Below are 18,160 nucleotides of genomic sequence, written 5' to 3' on the forward strand. Positions count from 1 at the left end.
CCTTTCCTAGATGCTTTTGTTCATAATATAAGAATAAGCTAACTTGTTGAGTAATAGCAATGATACATACTCATGGTAAAAAACAACAACACTACAGAGAAGTGTAATGAAAGAAAGAATCCACCGTTAACCTCTCTCTGTGCCTCACGTCTATTAATACTTTCCATTGGCAATTAAGTTCTGCTAATAGATCTGTATTTGTATCTTATGACATTTGTAATGCATATTTGGGCTTCCCAGGTGGCTCAACTGTAAAGAATCTGCCTGCCATGCAGGAGACTCTGGTTCAATCCCTGGGTTGGGAAGATCCCCTGGAGAAGAAAATGGCAACCCATTCCAGTATTCTTGCCTGGAGAATTCCATGGACAGAGGAGCATGACGGGCTACAGTTCATGGGTTGCAAAAGAGTTGGATACAACTTAGTGACTAAACAAACCCATTTTCATATATGTTCATTTCCTAACTAGTCTCTTAGATGCCTTTCTTCCTACAGATAGCAATGCATACTGTACTTACTCGTTCTTTATTTCTTCCTTTGTTTTCCATGACATCTTATCAGATACTCATTATGCAACTATTTATGGAGAACCTATTATGTGCCAGAAAGTGTGAGAGCACAAGAAACACCAAAGTACATAAAAAACCAGAAATACCTCTTGCCCTCATGGAGCTGATAGTTCTTTGTTTCTTTATTTTCTTAGCACTAAACCTATACCTCTCTTTTGATATAACTTTGATTTGCTAACTACCATGATAATTATGTCTGGAATTAAAAATATCTATTCTGTATTTTTCTGTTATAGCAGAATTGATGTTGGTCATCCTTTTGCAATTTTCAGTCAAATTGGGATTTTTCATATACATCCCTGAAGTTTACTTTTTCTTTTTTTTTTGGTTGCATCTGAGTGTACTGGAGTCTTCTTATCTTTGGCCTCAATATACATTGGATCAGATACAAATTCTGTGTTTGTTGCTTTTTATTTTGAGAAATCAGAAAATGATATGTTGGGACATGGCTAACACTATTCTGCTATATTTAAACATCTCCATTTCTACCAACACCAATGTTTTTATAACAATAACAATAAAAGCTTTATTTGAGGTATATATAACTTATAAAAATGTGAATAGATATTTTCATCTGTGACACTCATTTTCCCTTTAGGTCTGAGTGAAGCCCTGTATCCTCCTCTGTCAAATTCTGGCAAAATCCTTTCATACTTCAACAAATATCAACCATCTATGTCTTCATTATTTTCTCTTCCTTGTCCTTTGGTGCACTGGGCTGTCGTTGTACAACAATTTTAGCACTTTTATCTTGATGCATGGAATGGCCCAGCTCTCCCTTGAGATGATACAACCACCTCCAATAATTTCCAAATAAAAGCAAATTCTATCAGTTTTAATTCTGTATATGCATTTGCCAAGAAAGAGTGGTTCATTGTTATTATAAAGTGAGACTAGTTTGGTATCTTCATTTTATAAAAGCCAATGATATTTAAGATATGAATTTTTATATCGGAGTAAATGATGTTATTAATTCTGTAAGCTGTTCCAGAAACCATAAAGTATCCCCTTTCTTCTGAGTTATTCAGTTCAGTTCAGTTCAGTCGCTCAGTCGTGTCTGACTCTTTGCGACCCCATGAATTGCAGCACACCAGGCCTCCCTGTCCATCACCAACTCCCGGAGTTCACGCAAACTCACGTCCATCGAGTCGGTGATGTCATCCAGCCATCTCATACTCTGTCGTCCCCTTCTCCTCCTGCCCTCAATCCCTCCCAGCATCAGAGTCTTTTCCAATGAGTCAACTCTTAGTGTCAGGTGGCCAAAGTATTGGATTTTCAGCTTCAGCATCATTCCTTCCAATGAACACCCAGGACTGATCTCCTTTAGAATGGATTGGTTGGATCTCCTTGCAGTCCCAGGGATTCTCAAGAGTCTTCTCCAACACCACAGTTCAAAAGCATCAATTCTTCGGCGCTCAGCCTTCTTCATAGTCCAACTCTCACATCCATACACGACCACTGGAAAAACCATAGCCTTGACTAGACGGACCTTTGTTGGCAAAGTAATGTCTCTGCTTTTGAATATGCTATCTAGGTTGGTCATAACTTTCCTTCCAAGGAGTAAGCGTCTTTTAATTTCATGGCTGCAATCACCATCTGCAGTGATATTGGAGCCCAAAAAAATAAAGTCTGACACTGTTTCCACTGTTTCCCCATCTATTTCCCATGAAGTGATCTGAGTTATGACTACAGGTCAAAAATCCCAGTTCCCTAATTGCAGGTGAACTCAGTTATTCCTGAACCCAACATCTTCTCTCATCTAGATTTACATTGTTTTTCAACTCAACTCTATTTCTAGGCCCTTTCCAACCACACTCCCCATTTTACCGTTTCTTTGTTCTTGAGGAGATTACATAAATGTAAATGACTCCTGCATAATTTTCTGTTTTCTGGAACATGTTATCTGTCTCTTCAAATGGAGCCTCTTCTTGAGGATACCACCATCCTCTCATACTTCTCTATGGGAAGTCACTTTTTCTTATACCCCTTCCACCCCTCACCAGCACTACAAGCAGAAGTCGTGGATATTTTCAAATGTCCTTGACCTGTCCTTTTGAAATTCACTTATGATGCTAAGTCTTAAGTATTCATGATGTTCCATCTACTTTCAGAACACTCACCCTTTGATCAACAATTCTGACCCTGAGTTGAATGGTTTATCCCTCTCTACTCCAGTCCCTGCCACCCTGCAGCACCTCTAGGATTAAAGTCTAAAACAAAAAACAATCTCCAGCATTTCTCTTGCTTGATGATTACCATTTCAGGTACATATTTCAAATCAAGTTTTGCACTGGCCTCATCAGGTCCTCCGCTTTCCATTTTTCGGGTTCTTTTCTAACTTCACTTAGCCTCCTTAGCAACTCTGGGCAATCTGAAATTGTTCCTTGCAGCTTTCACATGTACTGACTTACTTTATTCTCCATCCATGTAGACTTATATAAAGTGATGACACCAAGTGGCTTTGATTGTAGTAAACCAGTAAGTCAGCATTACTCACTTGAGACTAAGAGGTAGATGCGGGACTGGGTCCTTAAGAGGAAGTTCTTTGCTCTTGATACATTTTCAAGTTGTTTTTCTGAGAATTATACTCTTGCCCAAATGTTTGGATTGCTCATGGCGGTGCTTTCATTTGAACTCTCTCCCAGCCTCCTCCTCCTCATGTCCTGCCGAGTAAGCAGCCACGATTGTCTAAGCAAACTGCTACGTTCAACATGAGCCTCTACTGCCCTCTAGTGTTCACTACAAGTGATGGGTAGGTTGATTCTGTGGATGATGACAAACATGGTTCTCAGTCCCTTATATATCTATTCCCTCCCCTGATCCCCCTTTAACATCTCTTACTAATTTTCCACAATTCCAAACTTACTTTCTCAAGATCATCCCATGATTGAATCCATTTGGTGTAATCCCCCTCCCTTCTCTTGGAATGTCTGTGTTGTGTCTTCTTGTTCCTGCCTCTGAAAAAATGCAACTTTTCTGAGATAAAGAGGAAACCAGGTTTTAGGGCAGAACGAACAGATGAACAAATGAGCAGACAGTAGAAATACGGAGAGAGCAGAAATGGAGGCAACCGTGGACAACTCTTTCCAGAAGTGTATCGTCAAGGAGAAGGAAAAATCTGATAGAGGATGGTATAATTGAAGTTAGGAGGGAAAAGTTTATTCGTAATTTGATGAGAAGCCTCCAGTAAAAAGAAATTCAGCCATAAAACATATCCAAAAACAAACAGCAAAGATTCCTTCATCCCCTACTCTCCCACTTTTTCCCCTTTTTATCTCCCTTCACTCTTTATATATACAAAGTATCCGTCACTGTGCATTGAATATAAGTATGGTCAATATGGGCTTCCCTGGTGGCTCAGACGGTAAAGAATCTGCCTGCGAAGTGGGAGACCCAGGTTCAATCCTTGGGTTGGGAAGATTCCCTGGAGAGGAGCATGGCAACTCAGTCCAGTATTCTTGCCTGGAGAATCCCATGGACACAGGAGCCTGGCGAGCTACAGTCCATGGAGTCAGTATATATTCAGTCAAATTGTATCAGCTGCAGAACATTGCACTGGTCAAATTGTGAAACCCAAGTGTTGAAGCTGAAACTCCAATACTTTGGCCACCTGATGTAAAGAGCTGACTCACTTGAAAAGACCCAGATGCTGGGAAAGATTGAGGGCAGGAAAAGGGGATGACAGAGGATGAGATGTTTGGATGGCATCACCGACTCGATGGACATGGGTTTGGGTAGACTCCGGCAGTTGGTGATGGACAGGGAGGCCTGGCGTGCTGTGGTTCATGAGGTTGCAAAGAGTCGGACACAACTGAGTGACTGAACTGAACTGAAGTGATATCACAAGTACATTTTCTTGAAAGGTTCATGGTTTTGTCTAAATAATCTATCTCCTACACAATAAGGAAAGTGAGCCTGAGGTGAAGGGCTATTTTATCACTGTTTACATCTCTTACAAAACACCGATGTGTTAAACTCTTCAGGACTCAGTTTGCTGGTGGTTGAAGGCTTGCACCTTCTGCAAACTAAATCTAAGCTCAACTCTTCTGGAAGCAAATTCATTTTGCAACATTTCTTACCTCAGTGTGACAGAATTGAGGGAATTTTTTATTTCAGGTTTGCTATTCAACCTGTTTTCAGTTCAAAAACAAATAAAAAGATTGTATGTCAGTTCTGGGTAATGAGACTTGGAACTTAAATGAACTGAGTTTAGTCTAAGGTGTTATTTTACACAGAACAAAGGGATCCACTCAACATATTAAGTAACAAAAGATACTAACAGTGGTTTTGGACCCAGAAAAGACAGTTTCCTCAAGTTTTAGACTTATCTTTGATCTTATGATGAACATAAAAGGGTGTTCTATAAGCATCTAATACCCTCTCTCTGGCTTCTGCCACTGGTGAGTTTGGTTTTTTGGTGCCCTTTTGCAGGGCTATCACCTGGGAAGACAGACATGCATGCCTTGGAAGGATCCTGAATTTCTCTCAGTCTGCCAGCATCTTTTCATCATAAAAGCTGTCAGGGGACATAAGGAAAAAGACATTTCCAGATTTCCTGGAGGGATGATTTAACCACTCTCCCCATCCCCACTCTTGCCCCAGGTGACTAAATTAAATGACCCATATTGGATGTAGAAATTAAGACAATGAGAGAATGGATTAGTCATCTGGAAATTTGAACGTAACTGTCTTGATTGAACAGGAGAATCTTTAGAAAAACTGTTGGCAACATTTCGGTTTGTCAAATAGGACTCTCTCTTGCTGCTTCCCAAACATTACTAATCTCAAATCCTAGGAATAATCACAGTTAACGGTGGCAAAGTACCACTCTTGGCCTTAGCAAGCCGAGATCTCAGTTAAATAATACTTAGTGCAATGATTAAGATACATGTAGTCAGTCTCCTATTAGATGAAAGTTTAGGATTTCTCAGTTGTCTTGACAGAGACCCCAGAAGCCTCAAAACTTTGGCGAGACATCCAGTATTCCCACATCCTGAAGTGATATTCGACTGCATGTGTAAGTCACAGTGAGAGATGATGAGATTTTTAGAATTTGTCCATCACCCAACTCCAGGCAACGTAAGTGGGGATGAAGGATTGACTGGAAGATTAAGGCCTAAGGGGATAATAATTTGGAGGGAGTTGTCGGGTGCTTCGTGTTTCCCTCTTCTTTAAGGAGAAGCATGGCAGGGCGGGGAGGCAAAGAGGCATGATTTGTTTTCTTTCCTTCCTCCTTTAGTACATATGTTTCTTCCCAACCTTGCTAACCCCTTTCTCTGACCTCTCCAAGTGTGAGCAGAAGGGAGGAGGAGATAGAGGGAAAGTAAGAGAGCCTTGACTTGGCAGATACCATCATGTTCATGGTTGCAGAGCTCTCTGGGTAGCAGATGTTTAAAGCCCATTCTTTCTCTGAAGCCTCCCACCCCCTGTTAATTACTGAGACTCTCCTGCAACTCCCTAGACATGAAATCATGCACTTTGATTCCAGCCCTTGAGGCTCCTTCTTTAGAAAGCCAATTCTAAGCAACTGCACCACTGACATTTTGGACTCGACAATTCTTTCTTGTCCTGTGTCGTCCTATGCGTGGTAGAATGTCTAACAGCATCCCTGGTCTCTAACAATAGACAGCAGTTGCACCACACCCTCCCCCATTCTCCAGTTGAGAATCAATCATCTCCAGACTTTGCCAGCTGTCCCCTGAGGGAGGAGAGTAAAATCGCTCCTGGCTGAGAACCACTCTCCACCTCTCTTCTGAGGATTCCTCGCTTCTCCAAGTGACTCAGCTGGACAAGATCCAAGAAAGCTCTCTACCAGCTTCCTCTCTCAGTGGCCCATATCTGATCCAAGGAAAAACTCAAGCATTCTTGGTCCCAGCAGATTCCAGGAATGCAGACATATCCTGAACTTTATCCCAAGATTCTGTTGCCATGGTCTGCTTCTTTAGATTTCTCTATGACTGGAACAGGGTGTTCCCTAAACTCCAGGGCACATCCACACCTTAACTGATGTCCTTAGAACCTCATGCAATTGACATGAGGGCTCTTACATGAGAAATCCTCTCCAATAATCCTTCTCCCAAGCCCTCATCTTGACCATTTTATACCCTTGAATTGTGATTAAGATGTAAGTACTTCCTTTGTAACTGCTTCCTTAACTACTAGTAAATTCTGCCTATACTAGTACTTCCTTCAAATCTTAATGATACCTGGGCTGAATTTCATTTTAACATCTTGCTATGTATTGACAAAAATTACCCAGTATGTATTACTCCTTACCTTTGTGTTTTTCTTCACTTGTAATTATGTAGAATGTTTGTTTATAGACCACTGATTTTTTATAATTATATATTTCATTGCATTAAAAGTTTTCCTCCTTTAGATTTTTTTAATGTGTATTTGAACTGTGGTGTTGGAGAAGACTCTTGAGAGTCCCTTGGACTGCAAGGAGATCCAACCAGTCCATTCTGAAGGAGATCAGCCCTGGGATTTCTTTGGAAGGAATGATGCTAAAGCTGAAACTCCAGTACTTTGGCCACCTCATGCGAAGAGTTGACTCATTGAAAAAGACCCTGATGCTGGGAGGGATTGGGGGCAGGAGGAGAAGGGGACGACAGAGGATGAGATGGCTGGATGGCATCACTGACTTGATGGACGTGAGTCTCAGTGAACTCCTGGAGTTGGTGATGGACAGGGAGGCCTGGTGTGCTGCAATTCATGGGGTCACAAAGAGTCGGACATGACTGAGCGACTGATCTGATCTGATCTGATTTTAAATGATTCTGTGATGTAAATCAGAACTTTTATCTTTGGCAAAATTGTTTTTCCTGACAAAAAGTAACTGACTCTAAAACTGAAGAGACATTTTAGTCTGTTATGCAGACCACATTTCCAGGAATGTTCTATCAATTTATGCTCCCTCCACAGTGCCTTTACCAGAATTACATCTCACTGTTTTTAACACTTTATTAGTCAGAGACAAATAGCATCTAATTATTAATTTCTGCTCTGTGCTAATTATTTCAGTTTGCCTGTTTTCATTTTGTTCTTTCTAAACATTTTAGGGAAAGCCTCAAATTAGCTATTTTTCTTTCCTTGGCTCACTAACTTAAGTTATACATTTCAACTAATGAAAATCTATGTAAACTTTCCTGTAAGATTTAAAACAACAACAAAAAGAGTTAATCCTTTTGCTCTTCCTAGTTCTTTTGCAAACCTGACCCCCTACCTCCCCTTGAAAAAAAAAGTGGATCATGTGCAAAATTTTGCACTTGATTCTAAGAGGGGCCAAGGATTCCTGAAGGCTATAGATCTATAGACCCCAGGGTACAAACCTCATGATTGGAGCACAGCTTTGAGGCACCCTAGTATTTGTATGCTGTATTATATACTTAGTGTTTTTTAAAATAGGTATATATTAAGATGTTATTTAAAAATTTATACTGGGTTGGGCACTCTGTAGAACGTTTTAGATTCCCAGTTTTGTATTGCAACATGTAATAAGTATGCAGAATTTCTGAATTTTAACATTACCAAGTTCAGTTACAAAATATCTTGGTACTCTTTTTGATGAGATTCAAGTAGAAGCAATATTAGTATTATCATACTCTTGAATTCTTCCCATGTGTTAATATTTACTAAATAGTGTACCAGCTTTGTTGAAATAGTCATTATAGTTCTACCCAATGATTTTTCCTCACAAGTTTCTCTTATACCATACATTATGTGACTCAGCTTCATCTATAAATGAGAGAATTTGGACCATATCATCTCTGTGACATCTGATCCTAGTTCTGACATTCACAAATTCAGCGTATAATATTCATAATGTTTATTTTGCTTCATATCTTTATTCAGGCACAGTGCCCCACTTAGTCACTTTTACTTGGGATACATTTCATCTCATACCATTATAATCACTATCCTCACTCCATTAGCAGAGAGTGGGGGGTTAAGACTTATAAAGGGAGTCCTCAAATTTCAGAGATGGAAAGGATCTGAGCTCCTTGAGCAATCTGTTAGAAAACACTTTAGTCAAGTTCCCAGAAAGATTCATTTCTTAGGACCTTTATTCTTCATCCACGTCTCTTGCTATATAAACCATATTATATTTCAGCTGCTCCCCACGAGACTTTCTGCAGCGAGGCAGAGAAAAAGATAAGTTGTTGTCAGTCAGTCACTAAATTGTGTCCAACTCTCTGTGACCTCATGTACTGTAACACCCCAGGCTCCCTTGTCCTTCATTATCTCCCGGAGTTTGCTCAAATTCATGTTCATTGAGTCAGTGATGCCATCTAACCATTTTATCCCTCTGCTGCCCCCTTCTACTGCCTTCAGTCTTTCCCAGTGTCATTTCCCAATGACAAGTTGGCCCTTTGCATCAGGCAGCCAACCTATGTTTATTTTTCATTCTCAATACCGTTCTAAATTTGTAAACTTCAGAGTGGACTGCACCTAGAAGAAAATGCTGATATGCAGTTGCACATTCAGTAACCAACAGGATAGAGACTGACATTGCTTCAGCCATTCCAAATACACATCCCAAGAATAGCCAACCACATGGGGAACTGTCACTGACTCCACAGGGAGGAAGATGGAGTTAACGCTAGAGTGTCCTGCAAAGGATGCCTCACTACTTCACTTACCACGAAGATGTTCCCTTTAGACAACAGAACCATTTCCGATGACATCATATTGCTCAAAATACCACTTTAATTTTTGCTTCATTTTTCTTGTACTACTGGATTTACAGCAGCAATAAACTCTTAAGTCAATAAATCCATCCTATGGAAAGCAAGGTAGAAAGGGAAATAAATATTTAAGAATGCCAATTATTTTTTATTTGTGAAGTCATCATTCATGAGCAGGACCTTTAGTACAATATAATACAACTCATGAGATTGTGGCATGAAACTATTCCCTGGAACTTTATTAAAAACAACTGGTGTAAGGTGTATAGAGACAAATAATTATAAATAAGTGAGAACATTTTCAGAGAAAAGGTACACTTTTTCTTTTCTTTGGCCAAGTGCAGCACATGGGATCTTAGTTCCCTAACCAGAGATTGACTCTGTACCCCGCTACAGTGGAAGTGTGGAGTCTTAACCACCTTAACACCAGGAAAGTTCTGAAAATGTTTACTTCCTATGACAAAAAAGAGTCTGAAATGCCATGATGGAAGGCTGAGTTCTCACAGAGAACACCCTACAGTGGTTTCTTCTGAATACCTTCAGGTTTTTGCCTCCACTCAGGGAGAAGACCAGGTGCCAATTTTCAATTACAGGGAAACATCCAGTATGTAGCTAAATTCCCTACTGTTTTAGAGAAACCGGTTGAAGTTTTTGGGCTGCTAATCTGCAGGATTCCTTTTAATCCCAACATTTTCAGTATGAATCAAAATTAATTTTTTAAAAAGATTTTGTTGTGTTAAATCTTAGAAAAGATTAAGGGGTGCAAGTTTAGGTAGTTCCCCTCATCCTGTTTTAAATTGGTAAAACATTCCCAGTTGAAAAGCATCCTGTGCCATTCTTAGAATCATATACTTTAAACCTTGCTCAGCCAAATGCTCGACTATTTTAAAAAGGTGGCAAGCTCTAGGGGAGGTGTTAGGCCATTCTGTTTTCCCATGTGCTTTCAGCTGCTGATGGGCAGCATCTTCAGTCCAGGAAAAGATGCTATCAGCTGATTCTTTTTGGAATATTTGGGATGTCAAATTCTATTTACAAAAACAGGACATGACAAAGTATCCTTTTTCCTTGGAAATAAAGGACTTTAGGCTTACTGGTCTATAAAGTGATGTGCTTGAGTCTTTAAGACTTGAGACTTAATTCTACCAAGTCTAAGAAAACTGAGAACCCACCAGTGTTTATGGATGTAAAGCAAAGCCTGTTTGGCTGGTTAATGGCTTTTTTGAGATTCCCACATTAAATGTTTTCAAGTTAATTCAGTCATTTTTATTATTGATTTTACAATGTTGTTTTAGTTTCTGTTGTACAACAATTTGAATCAACCATCAGTTCAGTTCAGTCACACGGTTGTGTCCGACTCTTTGTGACCCCATGAACTGCAGCATGCCAGGCCTCCCTGTCCATCATCAACTCCCAGAGTTCACTCAAACTCAGGTCCATCGAGTCAGTGATGCCATCCAGCCATCTCATCCTCTGTCATCCCCTTCTCCTCCTGCCCCCAATCCCTCCCAGCATCAGAGTCTTTTCCAATGAGTCAACTCTTCGATGAGGTGGCCAAGATACTAGAGTTTCAGCTTTAGCTTCATTCCTTTCAAAGAACACCCAGGACTGATCTCCTTTAGAATGGATTGGTTGGATCTCCTTGCAGTCCAAGGGACTCTCAAGAGTCTTCTCCAGCACCACAGTTCAAAAGCATCAATTCTTCGGTGCTCAGCTTTCTTTACAGTCCAACTCTCACATCCATACATGACTACTGGAAAAACCATAGCCTTGACTAGACGAACCTTTGTTGGCAAAGTAATGTCTCTGCTTTTGAATATGCTATCTAGGTTGGTCATAACTTTCCTTCTAAGGAGTAAGCGTCTTTTAATTTCATGGCTGCAGTCACCATCTGCAGTGATTTTGGAGCCCAGAAAAATAAAGTCTGACACTGTTTCCACTGTTTCCCCGTCTATTTCCCATGAAGTGATGGGACCGGATGCCATGATCTTCCTTTTCTGAATGTTGAGCTTTAAGTCAACTTTTTCACTCTCCTCTTTCACTTTCATCAAGAGGCTCTTTAGTTCCTCTTCACTTTCTGCCATAAGGGTGGTGTCATCTGCATATCTGAGGTTATTGATATTTCTCCCGGCAATCTTGATTCCAGCTTAAGCTTCTTCCAGCCCAGTGTTTCTCATGCTGTACCCTGCATATAAGTTAAATAGGCAGGGTGACAATATACAGCCTGGACGTACTCCTTTTCCTATTTGGAACCAGTCTGTTGTTCCATGTCCAGTTCTAACTGTTGCTTCCTGACCTGCATATAGGTTTCCCAAGAGCAGAAGTGTCCTAAAAGAAGTCAGCTCAAATGTACCCAAAACATTACATGGTTTTACCTTTCTTCCACCTGCTTTTCCTACTGCTCACTTCCACTTCACTTGTCAATCCCTAGCAGAGCTGTGGCTGGGACAAGGAAAATTATTAGAGAGTTGAAATGTAAGGTGACATCAAGATATCATCTCCAGATTTGGTGGGACACAGCCATTATTTTTCAGAAACAGGACTGGCAGGTGTGGAGAATAGAAGGTGGGTGATACGGTGTCTAACCACAGGTGCATCTGCTTCTGGGTCTTGTTCTTGTGTCTCCAGGGCTGACCAATCAATGCGGTCATTTCCTGGGTAGTTATTGTGTATATTTACCAAAAGGTCACAGAAGCATCTTCCCTGTGAAGACTGAGCTGGTTTGTTATAAGGTGGATACTCCAGTATTTCCATAAAACTTTATATTTTATGATATTTTGTGATGATTCATTTTACGAGTCTTGCTTCAGTGATCACAATTTTCAGTGTCACCTGGGCATGATGGATGACAACAAGGTAGATTGAACAATGTTGTCTTTAGAACATTTTGTATTTTATGATAAGGCACAGTGGGTGGGTGGTCCTAACACATTTTCTTATCCAGGCTTCTAAAGTTCTAGGCAACCTCTACCAGGAGACAAGCAAAAGTATTTTCATTGTGTGGTTTTAAAATGGGCAATCTGGCTCATCTACAATCAAAGTCAATGGTTATGGGTGAGGAGACCTTTTTACTTAAACAAGTGCAGCCTCTTTCAAAGGCTCCTGCAAGCAAAACATTTCCTGTTTTCACTGGAGCATTCTGTTATGTGGTCTGGCAAATTAATTCTCACAATCTGCAGTCAGATATCCCTTTCCAATTTTCATCCCATTAAAATTTTGTATAAATTTGCATTGGTGAGACAATTCTGGTGAATGTAATTTAATCGTTTGTGTTCATCTTGGAGATGGCATAAAGTAAAATGCTTGTTCTGTAAAAAAGAACAAATCTTGTCTTCAATTGATCTATAGATTTAGGATGGGTGAGAGGGGAAAAAGGAACTACAGAAAAGGCAAGATACTAGGAGGAATGCAATAGGGAATGTCCAAATCAGCTTTTCTTCGGGGCAACCCCAAAGAAAACTTGTATTTCTGTGGTTGAACTATGGGAGCCCCCACGGCACATAGAACTGTATGAAGAAGTCTGACATTGGCCTTGAGCCAGAAAGGGGTTCATATATTCTACGTCAGAATCAAGTGTGGACATCAAAATACAGATTCCTAGACATAAACCTGAACAAGAACATCAAAACTACTTGGGATGGAGTCCAAGAAGCTGCAGTTTAAGATGTTCCTGAGGTAATGTCTTATATATCCTAAGATTTGGGAATCACGGACCTATGCTGTTTTTCTTATCCATGTCTATCATTGTAGACAATGTTAACATCTAACAACTTTCCAGGTGGCTCTGTAATTGTGGCTTACTCTCACATGAATTTATAAACCTTTATTCAAACTAATTAGAAAAATTATGACCCACAAGCTTCAGCCTCAGAATGAGTCATGAGTACAGTCTAGCCAAAAATTAATTTCAAAATAACAGCAAGTCTTTCGTTTCTGGAACGTGACTTGCAAGACATTTATAGGTTTCTGCACAACACCCCCTCCCTCTCCCATCTGCTCCTCCACGTGAATCCTGATGCTCCATCTTCAGCAGTCTCCACTGCCCCATTCCTTCACATGCCTGCCCTACCATGAGAAAATTTCATTCTTTTATTCCAATTTCTCATAATTCTGAATCACAAAACTGTAAAAAGTGAGTTTGGTAAGGGAAGGATCTTCTTTTGAGGTTGAAGGGTGGGGTGGAAATTGGATGAAGACAAAGCCATCTGGTGAGCCTCAGGAGAGTTTGAGAGCCTATTCACAGTTTTACTCCCAAAACATTTATAGATTTATACATCATGTTCTTAGGATGGAGTAGATTACAGGGAAGAGTTAAATGGGGGTCAAGATATGGAAGCATAAATTTCTGTTTCCTAAGGGAGTTTGGTTCTATTACTGTGTTGTTTTGTAGAGGGTGTTCAAATGAGGGGAAGAGAAATGTGGAAACAAGCTTTCTCATGGTCTCTCTAAAATGTGTGTGCCTCAGAAACTAAGGCACCCTTTTTACATCTATAAAGAAAGTTTAAGAAAAAGATTTTCCCCCAGGGGGTTAAATTTTAGAAGTATATGATAAAAACAAGGGAAACAAAGTCATGTAGTACAACTTCTGCTCAATAGAAAATATTCAGGGGGAATATGATCTCCAGGTGATATTCACAACCTGCCATAAATCAGTTGTTTTAAAAGTAGGATCAATTTGAAATGAAGGTAGAAAGTTAAAGCTGATATGCACATGAAAATAACTGATTTATTATTAAGTGAAAGAACAACCGTTAGTATATTTTAGGAAGCGGTATGGGGGAGGACCACATCCCAAGCCCCGTGCTGGTCGCTCTCCATGCATTCTCTCTCATTCTAACAACAGCCTTACAGGTAGCATTATTCTTATTTTACAGAAAAGAAAACTGATTTTCAGAGTTTAAATAAACCATCTAAAGCAGCAAAACTGGAATGTGGGTGGATCCAAGATTTAAGAGCTAGTCAGCCTTACTTGGGTTTCCCCAGTGGCTCAGTGGTAAAGAATCCACCGCAATGTAGGAAACGCAGGAGACGTGGGTTTGATCCCTGCACTGGGAAGATCCCCTGGAGAAGGAAATGGCAACCCACTCCAGTATTCTTGCCTGGAGAATCCCATGGACAGAGGAGCCTGGTGGGCTACAGCTGTGGACTCACAGAATCAGACACGACCGAAGCAACTGAGCACGAGCTTACTCTAAGACTTTCCTTCATATCATGCAATATTGCCCTCAATTTATTAAAACTGAATTCTCTTTCTGGAATAGATGGGACAGGTTCAATGCAGTGGGTTGTTGTGGACGTGTATGTGTGAACAACTTGGTAGTGCAAGTGTGTAAGGCAAGGTAACTCAGTGTCTGAAGATGCTGTGTTTCCTTCAGACCTGGTACTGCCCAAGGTAAAGCTGGCCATGTCCTCTAAGCCATTTAACCTCAGGGAGACTTGAGCCTCTATTGTTGGCCCTCCCTCCCTCTGCCACTATAGCCACCTGGCTAAGCAGGACAGGAGACGTTCATCCTCCAGCCCCTTCCTGCATCCAGGTTTGATGAACACTTCTGTCCATTCTGGAATTCTTGGCCCCTCCCTCCTGGCCCACAGTTTAGCCTCCAGCACCCTACAGATAACAGGGCCTTCCCAGGTGGCTCAGTGTAAAGAATCTGCCTGCCAATGCAGGAGACACAGGTTCAATCCCTGGGTTGGGAAGATCCCTGGAGAAAAAAATGGCAACTCACTCCAGTATTCTTGCCTGGAGAATTCCATGGACAGAAGAGCCTGGCAGGCTAGAATCTATGGCGTCACAGAGAATCACACATGACTGAGTGAGCACGCACACATATGTACCCCCATAGACAACAGCCTCTCACTGCTTATGGCTTCCCCCAGGAATATTCTCCCTCCAGGAGGGCCAATGAGATGAATCAGTACATGCACCAGTTCTCTTCCAGCTGACCCTCTTTAGTCCTCACCCATGCTCTTGGCTAGGAAACTAGAGCCTTCCTTTATGACTGTGGAGTTGGTCCTTGCTTTGGCTCATCATTTCCCCCTCTTTGGGGCCTCCCACCTGCATTAAAACTCTCACTCCTCCATTCCCCCCACCTTCTAAAGTGAAAGTGAAAGTGAAGTCACTCAGTTGTGTACGACTCTTTGTGACCCCATGGACTGTAGCCTGCACCAGGCTTCTCCATCCATGGGGTTTTCCAGGCAAGAGTACCAGAGTGGATTGCCATTTCCTTCTCCAGGGTGTCTTCCTGACCCAGGGATCGAACCCAGGTCTTCCGCCTTGCAGGCAGACGCTTTACCCTCTAAGCCAACAGGGAAACTTCTAAAGCTTTTGAGTAAAATCTCACTGTCGATATCATCTGAGAGGTTCAATATGGTCCCGTCACTCTCTTTGCTTCAGTGATCTTGAGATACAGATATTGAAATTTATCTTAGTGTATTTCAGAGACATTCTCTTCAGGGTTTTGTCCCAATGACAGAACCATGAATTTATGAGCTGGATAATATTACAAAAATTTGGCTTCATTTCATTGATTCAAAATCATGAAATTTCAGCTCTGGAAACAGTCCTTCATTTCAGATGATAAATGAGCTGGACTAGTAATATTAACCATGACAGCAGTGACAGTTGTTGGTGATGGAATCCTTGTTATACATTTAGGACTAGGATTGTGCTTTACACATATGGGCTCATTTAACCCTAACAAGGCCCTAACAGTATTAACCAAGAAGCACAACATCTCAGTTCTAGTAACATTATCATGGAAATAGAAATGACTTATTATAACTAGCTATAAAGCCACCTTTGTTCATGCTGAGTGGGCTTCCCAGGTGGCATCAGTGGTAAAGAACCTCAATCCCTGGGTCAGTAAGTTCTCCTGGAGAAGGGCATGGCAACCCACTCCAGTATTCTTGCCTGGAGAATCCCATGTAGCCTAGTGGGCTACAGTCCATGGGGTTGCAAAGAGTCAGACCCAACTGAAGCAACTCAGCATGCGCACACACACCCTCGTAGTCAGGAAAATAATCCAAATCCAGCAAAAATCCAAACTTTTAGCCCAGATTAAGACTTATTTCCTCCCACAGCATTGACTTTCTATTATTTTTCACAGAATCACTATCTGAGAAATTTGTGAATCGTCACGGTCCCTAACCTGGAGACAGTGAGATGTTTTCAATCTTTTGCATGTGACACTTCAGTGACATTTTGCCAGCTGTGGCAGGCCAGTAGCAACATATGAATTGAAATTTCTGCCTGAAAATGGTTCCTCAGATGGTCAGAAGGAAACCCAGAGAGCAAGTGATAAGCACATTATAAAGTGAATCAACAACTGTCAGTGATACTTAACTGGCATTTTAGGAACTGAAAAGAAAGTAGGTAATAAGCACTATCTCTGTCACATCAAGTACCTGTGAATGCTTTAAAAAATACTTTTGTGAATTTTTTAAATCTGTAAAGGAAAGTTGATGTTCAGCATTTATGACCTAGCTCATTTTCACCTACTGACTTCTAACAGCAAACAAAACCTCTTTCAGCCAAGGAATTGCTGGAATATCCTGGGGAGGCTCACCTCTCTAAAATGAAAATATGCTGGCCTGGGAAATGAATTCTATAATGTGATTGTTATGCAGATCAGACTTAATTGTTGTTGACTTGGTCACCACTGTACAAGATTTGAGGATTCTGGGACAAACGTCTTCTCAAACTAGCTCCTGGTGTTCATAGGCTTCCTGGATATCCAGAAGCTGGATATCCAGATGGTCACATCTGCCCCTGGAAAGCCGCCAGCTCAGCGTGCCCTACCCCATAACTTGAAAGCCGGTCTCATATGCACTTCACGGAAGGCAAGACCATTGTCCAGGTTTGATCACTTCTGGAGCTAAGTATGGAAGACTCATGCCAGATTATAATAGCTGCCTTTTGCAAGGACTTCAAGTAGCTAATGTGGGTTTCTTATCAGCATCAGTCTCCTTAAACCAATATTACAATAGATAAAATCTAGGCTCACCCTCAGAGAAGGCAATGGCAACCCACTCCAGTACTGTTGCCTGGAAAATCCCATGGATGGAGGAGCCTGGTAGGCTGTAGTCCATGGGGTCACGAAGAGTCGGACACTTACTGAGTGACTTCACTTTCACTTTCATGCATTGGAGAAGGAAATGGCAACCCACTCCAGCATTCTTGCCTGGAGAATCCCAGGGACGGCAGAGCCTGGTGGGCTGCCGTCTGTGGGGTCGCACAGAGTTGGACACAACTGAAGCAACTTAGCAGCAGGCTCACCCTAATTCAGTCAGCCTGTCTCTCAAGACTGCATTATTTCTCCTGGAAGAGTTGGATGCTTGCTCTTTAATGACTGCTAAGTGGCATTATACAGGAGACAGGGATCAAGACCATCCCCAAGAAAAAGAAATGCAAAAAAGCAAAATGGCTATCTGAGGAGGCCTTACAAATAGCTGTGAAAAGAAAAGAAGCAAAAAGCAAAGGAGAAAAGGAAAGATGTAAGCATCTGAATGCAGAGTTCCAAAGAATAGCAAGGCGAGATAAGAAAGCCTTCCTCAGTGATCAATGCAAAGAAATAGAGGAAAACAACAGAATGGGAAAGACTAGAGATCTCTTCAAGAAAATTAGAGATACCAAGGGAACATGTTATACAAAGATGGGCTCGATAAAGGGCAGAAATGGTATGGACCTAACAGAAACAGAAGATATTAAGAAGAGGTGGCAAGAATACACAGAAGAACTGTAGAAAAAAGATCTTCACAACCCTGATAATCACGATGGTGTGATCACTCTCCTAGAGCCAGACATCCTGGAATCTGAAGTCAAGTGGGCCTTAGAAAACATCACTATGAACAAAGCTAGTGGAGGTGACAGAATCGCAGTTGAGCTATTTCAAATCCTAAAAGATGATTCT

General features: G+C 41.1%; 1 protein-coding gene across 2 annotated transcripts in view; it reads right to left on the reverse strand.

Annotated features, from left to right (window-relative positions):
* GUCA1C (guanylate cyclase activator 1C) overlaps window positions 1–18,160 on the reverse strand; it is a 57,229-nt gene that overhangs the window by 22,779 nt on the left and 16,290 nt on the right. The window contains exon 2 of one of the 2 annotated variants that reach the window (XM_025283706.3): window positions 8,981–9,348. The exons of the other annotated variant lie outside the window; for it this stretch is intronic. Coding sequence (XP_025139491.2) covers window positions 9,226–9,348 — 123 coding nt within the window. The 3' untranslated portion in view covers window positions 8,981–9,225. Of the gene's footprint in view, window positions 1–8,980; window positions 9,349–18,160 lie in introns of those variants that run through there. 2 annotated transcript variants of the gene reach the window in all.

This window comes from Bubalus bubalis, chromosome 1 (genome assembly GCF_019923935.1).
Source record: "Bubalus bubalis isolate 160015118507 breed Murrah chromosome 1, NDDB_SH_1, whole genome shotgun sequence".
Classification (NCBI taxonomy): Eukaryota; Metazoa; Chordata; class Mammalia; order Artiodactyla; family Bovidae; genus Bubalus; species Bubalus bubalis.